The following is a 15,254-nucleotide window of genomic DNA, read 5'->3' as shown; positions in this document are numbered from 1 at the left end:
GGAGAGTGAAGATAGGTCCCTGCTGCACCACAATGCTTTGAATCTCGCCAACAGCACAAATCCCAATGGCAAAGATCCCACCAGCAATTGCCCCACCAGCCCATGGCGTCCCACCCTCAACAAGCTAAACAGCAGTTTTGAGGGTGTGGTCGGGAGCCTGAGAGATCTTTCTGCTCCATCCATTGGACAGTATGGGTGCCATCCATTCCACTACTGCCTCTGCCCTTTTTTCCACAATTGGGCCACCACTACCTCAAACAACTCATTCCTGGAGCTAGTGACCCAGTGGTATTCTATCCTGTTTACCTCTAACCCCCACCAACCCCCCTACTCTGTCCCTCCTCAGGGACCCCTCTCACAAGCATCTCCTTAAGCAAGAGGTTCAACACCTCCTCCATCTGGACGCCTTTGAGCCAATCCCCACAGAATTTCACAGCAGGGGGTTCTACTCCACGTACTTCCTAAGCCAGAAGCAAAGGCTCAGGAGGCTCAACAAACATGTTCTATATCGACAGTTCAAGGTGGTGACTCTCACGACCATTATTCTGGCACTGGAAAGAAGCGACTGGCTCTGAGCTCTCAACCTACAAGATGCCTATTTTCACGTAATGGTCCACTCGATATATAGGCGCATCCTTTGTCTTATGGTGGGATCTCACCATAACCAGTACCAGGTCCTTCTGCTTGGGCTCTCCACCACACCCCGGGTGTTCTTCAAGATTCTGATGGTCATGGCCACCCACCTGCATTGTCAAGAGGTCATTTTCCCCTGTCTGGATGATTGTCTCATGAAAGGGCCATCATTCCTGGAGGCCCTTTGCACAGAGACGGTTCCCACAGACCTGCTGCTAAGTCTGGGTTTCCACATAAATGACAAGAAGTCAACGCTTCAGCCCATGCAATCCCTAGAGTTCATCAGGGCTCACATAAACACTACCACTGCCAGGGCCACTTTCCCATTTAAAAGATTCCAGGCCCTGTGCGATTTCATCCTGGTGGTGCAACTGTCTCCCACCATCACGTTGTGTGTTTGTCTCAAGTTGCCGGGTCACGTGGCCACTATCATATACATGTTCAGGCTGGCCAGACTTCACATGCGGTGCCTCCAGTCCTGGCTGGCTGTGTGCTGTGCCCCAGCCAGGGACCTGCTTTCCAAATCCATGGGCATACCTCTGTGCGTTCTTGTCTCCCTTCAGTGGTGGGCATGTCTGGACAACTTTCTCACTGGGGTGCTCTTTCACCAACCTCCCCCTTCCATTACCTGTATTATGGATACCTCCCTTTTGGGAAGGGGGGCCCATCTGCATTCTCATACAGTCCAGGGGAAATGGTCCTCCACCAAGCAAGTGCTCCACATAAGCCTTCTGGAACTCAAGGGCAGTCCACTACACTTGCTGGCATTTCCAGCAGCATCTCCCACACAGGTCAGTCAACATCCTCACGGATAACACCACCTGCATGTATTATATCAACTGTCAAGGCAGGGTTTGGTCTGTGTCCCTATGCACAGAGGCCATAAAACTGTGGATTTGGTGCTTTCAGCACCACATTACTCTGGTGGCTACATATCTCCCCAGGGTACTTAACATGACAGCAGATTCCTCCCATCGCTCGTTCAGTGATCACCACAAGTGGGAAATCAACACGGTGGCCCTCAACCACATGTTGCAGCCATGAATGGACCTGTTTGCAACTCGATTCAACAGAAAGTGTCACCAGTAATGCTTCAGAGCAGGTCTGGGGAGACACTCCCTCAGGTATACCTTCTCCATCAAATGGGACACGCTCCTTCTCGATATGTTTCCTCCCCTTCCCTTGATTCACAAGCTTCTGGTCGAGGTCAGACTGGATCAGGGTCACCTCATCCTGCTACCCCAGCGTGTTCAAGACAAACTTGGAATCCTTACCTGTACCAGCTGTCAGTGGCAACTCCATATTTCTTTCCTCCTTCCCCCAAACTTCTGTCTCAGGACTTTGGCTGCCCCTTTCACCCCAATCCATTCCAGCTGCACTTCCACATGTGGCTCCTTCATGGTTCCAGAATGCCAAAATCGCATGCTCCAAAGGGGTAAAGAGGGGTTTCATTAACAGCAGACAGGAGTCCACCCACCAATCCTATCTCTGCAAGTGGACGTGGTTCTTTGAGAGGTTGGGCGCTAATCACTCTATGTTCCTTATACGATGCCCCTTCCTATTCTCCTTGACTACCTGTTGCACCTGCGTGAATCATGCCTAACCCTCAGTACTGTCCGGGTGCATGCCATGGTGTTGATGGCAGAAGATGGGATTTCCTTCTTCACTCATCCCATCACCAAACATCTTCTGACAAGTCTGCAAAATACTTTTCCTTCAGTACGTTGCCTGCTCCCTATTTGGGACTTTAACCACGTACTTACCTGCCTCATGGAACCCTCCTTTGAACTCCTGGTGACGTGTCCTGGCTCTATCTATCAATGAAGGTCTCGGACCACTCCACAAAGCATAGTAACAGCCAAGGAGACTTGCGCCAAGGCCTCATGCGGTCAATGTAGAAAGCCAATGCCCACCAAACACAGGTAAGTGGATAGGTTTGTTGATGTAAAATGGAGAGGGAATCTTAGGATGAAAGTTAGTATGAGGGCAGAGAGTGACTTTGCCCCAGCAAACATGGTATAAGGAGGTTCAGCCATAACAGCAGCAAGCTCCCCAGCCCTTCTGGCTGACATGATGGCAACTGAAAACAAGGGTCTGCCCTTTTCATCTCAATGGCTGTCCAAGTGGATCTCCATCTGTATTCGCACTTGCTATGCACACCATCGAAGGGAGCTTCCGAGTGCTGTCACCGCCCATTCAGCCTGGGTTGCGTCTTCCACTAGCGTTTTTCTCTGAACATACCCCTGACAGACTTATGCAAGGAAGTGACATGGTCTTCCAGCAGCCAATTTGCACAGCGCAACGCTCTCTCATTTTCCATTGCTCCTTCCATTCAAGGGGGTCACGCAATTCTGTCAACTGTAATTGTTACTGGAGGTAGCTCGAAATCCACCTCCAAAGTGTGATTACTGCTTGCCAGTCACCCAGAGTGGAGCACCCACGGGGACACTACTCAAAGAGGAAATGGAAGTTATTCAACTTGTGCAGTAACGATGATTCTTCAAGATGTGTGTCCCTATGGGTGTTCCACTTCCCTCCCTCCTTTCCCTGCTTTGGAGCATCTTGCTCTGTTTGCCAGGGTAGGGGAGGAATGAAGGGGTTCCGTGCCACATGTGCCCCAGATAGCACAAGGAGGCTCTGCTGCACATGCACAGTTCAGGAAACCACGGCTATAGAGCAATTTCTGAGTGCCAGCGCAAGGATGCACCAGCACCCAAAGTGGAGCACCCATGGGGGCACACATCTTAAAGAACTATCTTTGCCTCACAACGTAACTTCCTCTTCTTTTGCACAGGTGGTGTGGCAGCTAAGCAATCCATTGGGTGGTTTATTCTGTTTCTAGGAGTAAATACTGATTGGGTTTCATATTGATCAGATTTCAGGAGTCATGAAACTTAACCTTATTGTCACATGAAGTTGCTTCCACATTCAAAGGGACAGACGTGGTATGTGTTTCTCTACAAAAATCTCAGTGAAAACCATATTAAAAATAATCTCGTGTGCACGAACCTCTCTCTCCCCCGCCAGATATACACATGATATGTTTTCTAATATTCTGTAATTCTGCAGGTTTGTTATCTTTTTTTACTTAAAAACAACCTGATGAATATAAATAATAAAAAAGCAGCTTTACAACAGCAATAAAGTGCTATTATAGTCCACAGCATTCACAGTGAGTTATTGCTCTGCTGTCAAAGAAAACAAAAACATTTGGGAAGGACTGTTTATTTTACAGCGGTTGACCAAAAGTATGCAAGTGGTTATAAAAAATGTAGACAGCTAACGATGGGAGGTTCCACTTGCTTATTCTGAAAACCCATTTACAAACCTTTGACACTGACTTTGAGAGCACTGGAGATAATGGTAGGAACTTCCCATGGGGAGACACAGGCACTTCCCTATCGCTCATAAACCAATATTCCCTCTGCCTTTTCTCCACCACCAAACCCAACAGACAAAAGGCAGGGGATTTCACAGCTGCCAGAGGACAGTTAAGCATGTTGCAGGCAACTGTTTCTGTGGAGCTGTTTGAGCATCATAGTACTTTTGCACTACAGTAGGGTGTTGCCTGCATACTGGTGGACTTATTTGCCTTGCTGAGAGTTTGCTAGGAGTTTATCTTCGTTTTATTAGAGCTGCACTCTTCAAAACTCTACTGTTTCTTGCCATCAGTTCCCCAGCATACAGAATACCCTGCTGAAATGAGTGCCTCAAAATTGGTGGAAAAATGTGGCCTATAGTGGTGAGGTGAAGCGATTTCCCGTGTGAGCTTTTCTCCTGTCTCTTCAGATGAACAGCCTCTAATCTGGTAAGGTGTTAAAACATCCCTGGTTATGTACTGAGCTCCCTCTTCATCCACTATCCTCACCATATAACAGGCAGCAAGTATGTCACAGGATCAGGCCTCAAATCACAGCATATTAGTCTGTGACATCATTGAGGGCTTGATCCTGAGTTCCTCACAAACTTCATTGGCTTCTTGCCTGAATACAGAGTGAAGGACTGAGCCCTAACTCCTTAGATGTTCATGGGCTAAATGCAGCCCTTCATCTCCTAAAATACATCTCCCACTTGCCCTCTCTGTAATTTCACAGTAAGGACAAAGTTAATTATCATCCATGGGATTCTGTTATTAATGAATCCAAACAATAGTTGATCTCTATTCATTTGATTCAGTGACAAGCAAATATTACACCTGAGTTCCTTCATTTGGTCTTGAACAATACATGTGTCTTTATATACAAGCTATAAACCTTATCCAGTGCCCTGTGAAGTCAGAGGAAGGCTCCACTAATTTCAGGCCCTAGGTGCATGATCCGAGCAAGATACGAAACGGGTCTTATTATTGGGTATGTCTACACTACTGTAAAAAAAAAATAAACCACTCGTAGCACCAAGTCTGAGGACCCAGGTTGGCCGACTTGGGCTTGATACTGTGGGGCTGTGAAATTGCTGTGGAGAATTTGAAATCAGGCTATTGACATCTCTCAAGATTTGAGGGTTTGAGAGCCTAGGCTCCAGTCCATAGCAAATGTCTACACTGCAGTTTTTTAGCCTCACAGCCTGAGCCGTGTAAGCCAGTCAGCTGACCCAGGACATACTGTGGGTCTTTTATCTTGGTGTAGCTATGCCCCATAGGAAATAAAATTCACCATCTTTCAAGAGCATGGGAAGATACCTCTTCATAAAACATATACATAACTATGACATAGTTGGCATCACAGAGACTTACTGGGATAATATGCATGACTGGTATATTGTCATAGAGGGTACAGCTTGCCCAGAATGGACAGGCAGGGAAAAAAGGGAGGCAATATTAAAAATGTATACACTTGTACTGAGATGGAAATAGGAGACCAACATGTTGAAAGAGTTAAAAACCAAGGGTGAGGAGGAAGAAGAGACAGATCAGACATTCTTTAAACAACTAACAAAATCATCCAAATTACAGGACTTTTGGTGATAAGGGACTTCCACTACTTGGGCATCTGTTGAAAAAAATAGCAAAGCAGGGCACAGATTATCCACCATGTTCCTGGAATGTAGTGCAGCTGTTTCAGGGAGGGATAGCTCAGTGGTTTGCACACTAGCCTGATAAACCTGGGGTTGTGAGCTCTATCCTTGAGGAGCCCATTCAAGGATTGGGATAAATAGATGTTAGGGATGGTGCTTGATCCTGCCAAGGGGACTGAACTAGATGACCTCTCATGATCCCCTCTAGTTCTAGGAGATGTATATCTCCAATTATTCTTACTTTGGAAAGCTGGGTGGGGCAAAGCTGTTCTAGATTTGATTTTGACAAATAGGGAGGACCTGGTTAAGAATTTGAAAGTTAAGTGAAAGTGATTGTGAAATGATATAGTTTCATTATTCTAAGGCAGTGGTTTTCAACAAATGTGCTGTGAGAGCTGTCAAAGTGTGCCAATGAAATTTCATCAGTTTCCCCTTACTGCTGCTCTTTGCAGAGCCACCACTGGGGTGGGGGTGTGGGAGAGAATTGATGACCCTCTACCAGCTGGGGCTCAAGCAGCAAGGCTGCCTGAGTCCCATCTGGCTCAGGGTTTGTCAATTTCCACTTGCAGTGGCTCTTTTCAGAGCCTGTGTATGGGGAAATGCTGACCCCACAGGAGTCTGCTCACACAGAGAGGAAGCTCAAATGCTGTTTCCTGGCCCAAATAGGCTGGTGGGGAGCCCCCTTATCCTGCTGTGGCAAGGGGGAGGGAGGGAGTGAGACCAGGAACCTGTTGGAGCTGGGATACAGTTGAGATGCTCATGCCTCCTACCCTTCCTTTCCCGGCATGAGTAAAAAGTGCATGTGCCATGGAATTGTTTGTCTGATTGCAGTGTGCTGTGTTACTGCAAAGTATGGGAACTGGTGTTCTAAGGCATGGTAAGCAGGAGAATAGTAAAATAATGACAAGAAGCAAGACTTTCACAAACTCAGGGAATTGGAAGGTAAGGTCCCATGGGAAGCAAGTTTAAGTGGAAAAACAATTGACCACAGCTGGCAGTTTTTCAAAGAGAAATTATTAAGAGCCCAAGAGCATCCTATCCCATTGGGTAGGAAAGATAAGAAGTATGGCAAGAAACCACTCTGGTTTAACCAGGAGATGTCCAATCATCTAAAAGTAATAAAAAAGAGTCCTCTAAAAGGTGAACACTAACTCAGGTTACAAAGGATGAATATTAACAAATTAAACAAACAAGCAGTCATGTAGCACTTTGAAGACTAACAATATAATTTATGAGGTGATGAGCTTTCATGCTTTCCGGTACAGCACTATCTCCAGATCTGAAGAAGCGGGTCCGCCCACATGAGAGCTCATCACCTAATAAATTATGTTGTTAGTCTTTAAAGTGCTACATGACTACTGGTTTGTTTTGTGAGAATACAGACTAGCACAGCTACCTCTCTGTTATTAATAAACAAATTAATACAAGCATGCAGGGACAAAGTTAGAAAATCCAAGGCACAAAACGAGATCAAGCTATCTTTAGAGACATACTGGGTAACAAGAAAACATTCTAGGAATTCATAAGAAGTAAAAGCCAGATCAAGGGCAGGGTAGGACCATTACTTAATGAGGAGGGGAAAATAGAATAGAAAATGTGGAAATGGCAGAAGTACTTAATGACTTCTTTCTTTCAGTTTTTGCCAAGAGGGTTGGTGGTGATTGGATGTCTAACAGTGAATGCCAGTGACAATAAGGAAGGCTCAGAAGCTAAAATAGGACAAGAACAAGTTAAAATTACTTAGATAAAGTAGATGCCTTCACATCTCCTGGGCCTGGAGAAATGCATCCTAGAATAGTCAAGGAGCTGACTGAGGAGGTATCTGAGCCCCTATTGATTATTTCATAAAAAAGTCATGGGACACAGGAAAGACTCCAGAGGACTGGAAAAGGGAAGATACGGTGCCAGTATATGAAAATGGAGTAAGGACAACTCAGGGTGTTACAGACTAGTCATCTTAAATTGTGCATCCTGAAAAATTACAGAACAAATATTTAAGGAATCCATTTGCAAATGTTTGGAAGATAAGGTAATAAGTAACAGTCATCTTAGATTTGTCAAGAACAAATTATGTCACACTAACCTGATGGCTTTCTTTGAATGGGTAACAAGCCTTGTGGATGGGGAGAAGTGGTATATGGGTTTATCTTGACTTTAGATACTGTCTTTCATGACCATCTCATGAATAAACTAGGCAAATGAAAGCTGGATGGTGCTACTATACAGTGGGTGCATAATTAATTGGAAAACCATTCCCAGAGAGTAGTTATCAGTTGTTCACAGGCAGACTGGAAGGGCATATCAAGGGTGGGGGCATGTCCCTGCAGAGATCGCTGTCCATCTGGCTTTGTTCAATATCTTCATTGATAATTTAGGTGATGGCACAGAGAGTACACAAATAAAGGTTGCGGATGATACCAAGATGGGAGGGGTTGCAAGTGCTTTGGAGGATGGGATTATAGTTCAAAATGATCTGGATAAACTGGAGAAATGGTCTGAAGTAACTAGGGTGAAATTCAATAAGGGCAAATGCAAAGCACTCCACTGAGGAAGAAGTAGTCAGTTGTAGGGCCATGTTTTTACGGGAAAACTATGATTGTGTTTTGGTGAAAAGATCAGTTTCCTTGCGGGAAAGACGTCATTTGATTTGGAAGAGGTTTTCTGATGGCTGCCTTTGCTCCATGAAATTCATGGATCTCATCACTGCTTTTACAGGTCAAAACCATAAAAGTTGTCTAAAAATCCTTCATAAGGTTATGAGTCAATCTTTCAGTTAATAATGAAAATAATAATAAAAAACCACACCAGTCTAGCAAGTGCTCATGTTTGCTGCTAAGTAATGGAATGGTCAGGTTGGTCTGGCTCTGTTTTAGCCAATGTCCTGCAGGGGGAGGGGGAATAGAAAGAAAGCAAACTATTAACAAATTTGATTCATCTGCTGCTGTACACTGTATACACAAACATGCACACGCTCAGAGTAGTTGTTCATGATGATCTGTTTATGATGGAAGCATGTTAATCCCAGAGAACCCACCTTTCATAAAAGTGCTGGGATTACTGAGTCACTGCTGTTTACACATGTTCCTTCTCTTTAGCTGCACACCCTTTTCCATGTGTTCGTGCAGGACATGTGAATTAGTCTGAGGAGCGCTCCTGTGAAGTCCTCAAGTAAGCCCTTTTATGGGGGATTTCATTAGAAAGTCAAGGTGGGGAATATCTGTGAGCTTCTTGTCAGCTGATCAGTATGCTTGCTGTTCATTTGCCAGTCTAGATGGCAGTTGGTGTCAGAGAATGTACAGCATTACCTCTCATTGCTACAGAATTAAAGTGATCTGTCATCACCAGAGGCAAATCAACGTGGAAAAGCCTTGCATTGATGTGTACCAAACACAGCGTTGGTGGGAGGACGGAAGGAGGGATAGAGGGAAGGAGGGATGGATAGATGTGCTTGATCTTATGCTGCATGTAGTAGAATCATGCACTGCTATTTCTGCAGTTTTTGCCAACTGGCATCACTCCACCTTCTCTGTTCATGCTCAAAGAGCTAGGAACTCTTTAGTGAGAGAGGAAGCCCTTTCTCATAGGCTTCTGGCTGAGTTGCCCATGGTTTACATTTGTAGTAGATCCAGCAGCAAAACAACCCTGTCAAATGAGTTATGCTCATCAGTAAATAAAGCCACTAATACTGTAGTGGCATTTTAGTATTCTGCTGTACTCTTCTGAGTGCCATTTCATGCACCATCTTCCACAAAGGGATCTTGATTTACTTAAAGGCAAAAACAAAAGTGTGTCTTCATTTCTTTAGACTTGAATAGTTATTTTGTTAGAGCAAATGAGCCAGAAAGAAACCTCCCAAACCCGCTTCTAGTCAAGTTTAGGTAAAGGTGAATGAACTTGATCTAAACCGATCCAGTTGATTTGAACTTTAGCCCAGCTGAAAAGTACAAATCAATTGCAGTTTCTTCTTTGTACAGGAAATGGTAAATGCTCCGTATAAACAGAAGGTAATGACAGACTCTGAATCATCAGCTCGCAAGTGCAGACTGGGTATGCATTAAACGTGCCTCATTTCCAAATTATAGCCACAACTGAAATACCTTTGGGGGGACTGAAAAAAATTGAGTGAAGTGAGGGAAAAGTAAGAAAAATCTTAGCTATTTAAAAGGTATGATATCCAAGTAACCCACAGATGTTTCAGAATTCTAATGTGTCCTGGCAATTTTAATGGAGTTTATACTGGTCTGCATTTTGACCCATAATTAACATTTTGTGACTGTTAGTCCCATCAGGCCAAATTCAGCCCTGGTAGAGGCAGGCTCATTTTCTCCATACTGTGTTTGCATACTTCAAGGCTGAGTTTTGCCTGTGGTCTCCAACTTCAAAAAATTACCTTTAGGCTTTTCATCTAATCACTGATTCTGAACCAGTCTTTCAGCACCACTGCTGGTATATCCACGCACAGGGCCATCAAGAACCCTGTGCGCTGCTTCCGTCCCTTGATGACTTCAGTGGCTTCCGTTTCAAGACTAAATCTGGACCGTAGTATTTTCTAAAGTAACTTGCCATCAAGAGTGATGGAGGGAAATATTTCTGTCAGGAACAGTGTGGTGTTGGTGGACTGTGACATTTTTATTTCTAGAATTTATGAGTGCCTGCACATATTTCTGTGCATTAAAACTTCCTCTTCTTCAAATGGCATCTCTTAAAGGCACAGACTGCACTAAGAATGATTTATTCAGCTTTTGACGAATTCTAGACTCACATTAATGTACTGTGTTTTGAGAAACCCACTAATCATTATTTAAAATGGAAAATCCCATATTTTAAAAATACCCCCTTTTTTGCACTAACTAGTATTTATTCTTCTCAATATTACTGAAGTACTGATTAGAGAAACAGTTTTTACCAGTGGTGAGATATAATACTTACAGCACTTGCCACTTACACAGCATGTTTGAAACATAGGTCCCAAAACTCCAAAGAGAGTATTATCATCCCATTTAGAAGATGGGGAAAACGAGGCAGAGAGTGAGTTTGTGGAAAAGCTGGGACTGGAAGTAGTTTCTTATGATTGCCTGTTCATTCCTTATCCACTGGACTCTTCAGCCTTTCTTATCCCTAAATATGTTCTGATAATAAAAACAATATAGTAAATATATTTACAACTGTAGAAAAAAATCTTAGCTGTTCTTGTAAGTTTTAGCACTAACTAATGCCAACATTTTTATGAAGTAATTATATGTTTTAGTTACTGCAATTAATTTTAAGCCCTTTGTTTAAATGGAGCCGTAGTTGCAGTTTTTAATTCTCTTCACATACCCCACAATTCTCACATATTTGGAGATGCTTTGAAAGTGGAAAACATAATCAGTGGACTACTCAGTTTAGTAGGGTGAGCAGATTTCACAAGCACTCAATCATTGCTCTTCTTCCTACAAGCAGCACTCTGAACTATATACTCCGTGCTGGCTAGAGTCCCATTCCAAAGCGATACAGCTAAAGTCATCTGCTAGTAAACTACACTCAGAAGCCCTCTTGCCTGAGGAAAATGCAGTTTGTGAGTGATCTGGATACAAGCCTAGAGACAAAATCTCAAAATGAAGAATCAGTTACCACATCTGATTTGCCCCTCAGTTTCATCACGCCCCCTTAATCCACCCAGCTTTAAAGTCTTCTGAACCAAGGGCATCTGCTTCTGGAAAGGCTACAAGCTCTGCATACTGTGTCTGGGTTGGAAACATTACATGAAGAGCATATCCTTTGGGGTATCTTTTTATAGACAATGAGTAAGTCTGTGAGAGTTGTGTAAGCCTAGACTAACAGCTGATGCTGTGGGCCTTGTATATTCTTTATGGCAAAAAGTAAACTGCAAATGGTCTAGTATTTAAATGTTTAGGGCCAGACGGCTGGCCGGTATGAATTGGTGTAGCTCCACTGAAGTTGATGGGGCTGTGTTCATTTACATTGTCCAAATTTCTGGCCAGAATAATTTAATGTAAAGCAGGTACTTTATTACCTGACTCTAACCCCGACCCTTGAGCACTTTAGAGCAAATAAAAACCATCCATCTTCGGGTGCCTTTCCAGCAACACATTGCAATGCCAAATACACCCTGGCTGAACTGATTTTTCAGGAAGTGAGAACCAATTCAGTCACAGAGAAGTTTAGTTATAAGTTCTGGTAGCATTTAAGAATGGTTCTTCTTTTGGTCTTCTTAATAGAAACACGTGCCGTGGAGCAGGACCAGTGAAACTGCTCCTCTCATTTACTTTGGGTTTATCAGTGAGCAGAAGTTTTCAGGTTATATACCACACTCTTCCTCCCAAAGTTAGCAAACCTGTCACAGCTCCACTCATGACAGGAAAGAATCCTGCAGTAGTTTGGCTGTTTGAGATAGTGAAGCACGAGCCATGATGTGTTTTTGGTATGGAGAGAGATTAGGGATTAGAGGAGAGTTTGAATGGGTTCTTGGAAGGAACACTTAGAAATGGGGATCGGTTTAATCCTTCAGTTTTGATGCGTTAGTCAGTTGCTCAAAGCAGTAACAAGATTCCTTCCTACATAAAGAAAATATTTTCGTGAGGATTTAAAATAATATTTGTTCAGGTAAATAAGACTAATGCGCTAGCAGAAAGGGGTCTAAACATTGAACCCCATTGTGTAGGTTCACTGAAGCTTTGCAGTAGGTAGCGTGTGGATTTTCCCCTATTTGTTGTGTTTTTATAAGAGGAATTTAAGTTACCCTGAATACTTTGGCTCCTCAATGACAGTCAGTGAATGCCTCCATTTGACGTGACTCTGATGGGCTCTACTTACTTTCTTATCTAGTTTAGGATTTTATATTACCACCCCTCACTGCAGTGTCTCAGCACCTTCCACACAAAATTGATAGTAACAGCAGCATCCATTATTTATGCCACTTTCCTGATATATTCTGACTCCTCCCCAATGTCAATTACACTACAGGTTGGAGCTCCCTGGCCCAGCACCCTTGGGACCTGAGCCAATCCAAAGAAGGCAGTTTGCTGGACCAGGCCACTCTAGGTGGCCCTGCTGCAACCAGCAGGGCTTCCTGCCCATGACAGACCATGGCTTGTGTCCTGGAAGGCTGGGGCTCCCTGCCCTGGGCCAGTGGAGCTCCGCACACGTGGCTGGCTGCATGCCCCTGATTAGCAGCAGCTCCATGCCCCGCTACCAGCAGCCACATCCCTGGCCAGCAGAGACTCCCTGCTTCCAGATGGCAGCAGTCCATGCCCCCAGCCACACTGGCCATCAGTGGCTCCATGCCCCCAGTTGCAGAGGCTCCCTGACATGGGCCAGTGAGACTCTGCTTCCAGCCAGTGGGGCTGCCTGCTGCCAGACTGGCTGAGCTCCCAGCCGGTGGCAGCCTCTGTAGCTGGGGCTCTTCTGGTCCAACAGTATCCACGGTATTAGTCATCCCTCTGCATCCTCTTCCACCCTGACTGCTTGTGTATTTACACCACATATCTCATCATGGGCCTTGAGCCCAATGCTAGTATACACTGAGAGGGAACACAGGACCCATGGGTCTCTCTGGAACTCCGCTTGCAGTAACATACTTGCAGATTGCAAGACTCTCGAAAAGGAATGGTAAAGGTAACTTGCGAGAGGTGGCAAAAAGCACTTCTGTCATTCAGCGAGATTTGTTGTGTGATTTTCTTCTGCAGCTTCTGTCCTTATCTGACATATCAAGCTGTGCATTGATCTTGCAGTCTATCTAGCCCAGATTTATTGGCCTACAATTTTGGATATGATAAATTAAAAACATTTTTACAGTTGTTACCATTGTTCCTCCTGTTCTGAGCTATATAGAGGCACAGTCTCTGCACTGGGCTTTCGTCAAACCCAGTCTGCTACTTCATTTACTAATACCCTCCTTCCCGTCTGCCCTTCTGCACAGGTTGAGGGCCTAGATGCTACTGCTACAGGAAATAGCCCGTGATAAGATTACACATCCTCATTGCTCTGTTGCAAAGGAAACTCTGTTGTCTAAGGGATATGCAGTGTTGTGCTGATCTTACATTCCTGGTCTGATGGATTAAGAGTGTGCTTATAATTTGGGTGTGTGTGGGAGGAAGGAAAGCCGCCTTGCATCGCCAGGTGTGGGCTGCTGAGTCCATTCAGTCACACATGTTTCTTCTTTTCTGTCTCTCTGTTCATTTTTTGGCCTCCTACTTATTTTCTCTGTTTCTGACCCTACACTTCCAAACACCATCACCTATTTAGTCAGTCTGGTGACTGCAGTTTTGTAATAATCTGCCCACTTGTTTCCTAGTGGAAGAATAAGAGAGAAAACCCTGTCTCCCCCACTGACACTCACGCTGATGGTCTTGGCTGGGAAACAGATACTGTTGGCAGAGATCTGAGAGGAACTCAGTGGTAGCAGAAGAAAAGAATTTGGCAGGGAGGTGAGCCACATGATTCTGATTCATACTGTACTCTTGAAATGTGACAGGAGGGCTAAGAAAGGCTTTCAGTGCTAGTACAGAGAAAGCAGAGACACTCATATTCAAACATCATATTCTTTTTATAGCACAGGCATTCCTCATTGGAAAAATATTGAACTTGGCCTTCCAGCATGAAGAAAATAGGCCCAACTGTGATTTTGCTGCTTGAGTCACTCACTTAATCAGTTACTGGTTGCATGTAGGAAGCCTTCTATTAGGCTGACTTGGAAGAATTGTTTTTAGTTAATTAATAGTGACACTGAGCTGTTTTTTTTCATTTGCTTGAAACTGCTTTCATTTGGAGTTTCTTTTTTGTAAAAGCACTTTTAGGATACCTAAATTCAAAGGAGTAATTGTCTTAATTCAGGCACTTGATTTAGGTGCCTTATAGAGGCATTTTTTTTTTTGTTTTGTTTCATGTTTTGGTAGCCCATATTAGTATTTTGTTAAATACCGAACTGTGTTGGAAGCATCTTGGGCCAGATTCACGTATGTTTACTCACGTCCTTTATTGTACAAGTGGCCCCACACATGGAGCAAATGTGAGTAAGCGAAACAGAATCTGGGCCTTTGTTTGTTTTAACATCACATCTGGAAGCATAATATGCGGCAGAGAGGCCATAGACCACATCTGATTTAATGTAGTTTTATTAGATCTGAAAAGTTCTAGTTATCCTTTGTCAGCTCACTCTATTATGAAAACTTAAATGACACAAGACTGGCTGTTGGGTAGACCCCCTCAGTTCTGTTCTGACAAAACTTTATTGTCTTTTAGGAAGTTGGCTAGAAACACAATTAGAAAATTATACAATGTAAGTCTCCAGACTTGCAAGGCCCTTGTTGGCTCAAAGGCTTATTGCTTCCCCGTGTGCCATAAATCTGTATCTGCATCAAAAAATGTAGGGGCTGTAGTGTATGGAAGTTCTTCTTCCTCACTGAGTGTGTCTCTGACAGATTTATACCGATGGTCGCGCTGCACTACAGTCACAGACTTCTATTATATTCAGGCTCCACTAACTCAGTCCCTATTTCCTGTTCAAGGTGAGACAAGGTCCTGTATGAATAAGGGGTGAAATTACAGCTGAACTCTGTAATTGCTGTTATTACAGGAGAACCTTTAAGAAATATAGCAAGACCTTT

The 15,254-nt window shown here is 43.9% G+C and overlaps 1 protein-coding gene across 1 annotated transcript in view; it reads left to right on the top strand.

Annotated features, from left to right (window-relative positions):
• Window positions 1–14,901, top strand: part of HMGA2 (high mobility group AT-hook 2) — a 90,782-nt gene extending 75,881 nt beyond the window's left edge. Inside the window, 3 exon segments of the mRNA XM_075004455.1 lie at window positions 13,943–14,040; window positions 14,042–14,075; window positions 14,890–14,901. Coding sequence (XP_074860556.1) covers window positions 13,943–14,040; window positions 14,042–14,075; window positions 14,890–14,901 — 144 coding nt within the window.
• Window positions 14,902–15,254: the final 353 nt, after the last annotated feature.

This window comes from Carettochelys insculpta, chromosome 1 (assembly GCF_033958435.1).
Source record: "Carettochelys insculpta isolate YL-2023 chromosome 1, ASM3395843v1, whole genome shotgun sequence".
NCBI lineage: Eukaryota > Metazoa > Chordata > Testudines > Carettochelyidae > Carettochelys > Carettochelys insculpta.
The sequence above is the reverse complement of the archived record's forward strand: the minus strand, read 5'-3'. Positions and strand labels throughout refer to the sequence as shown.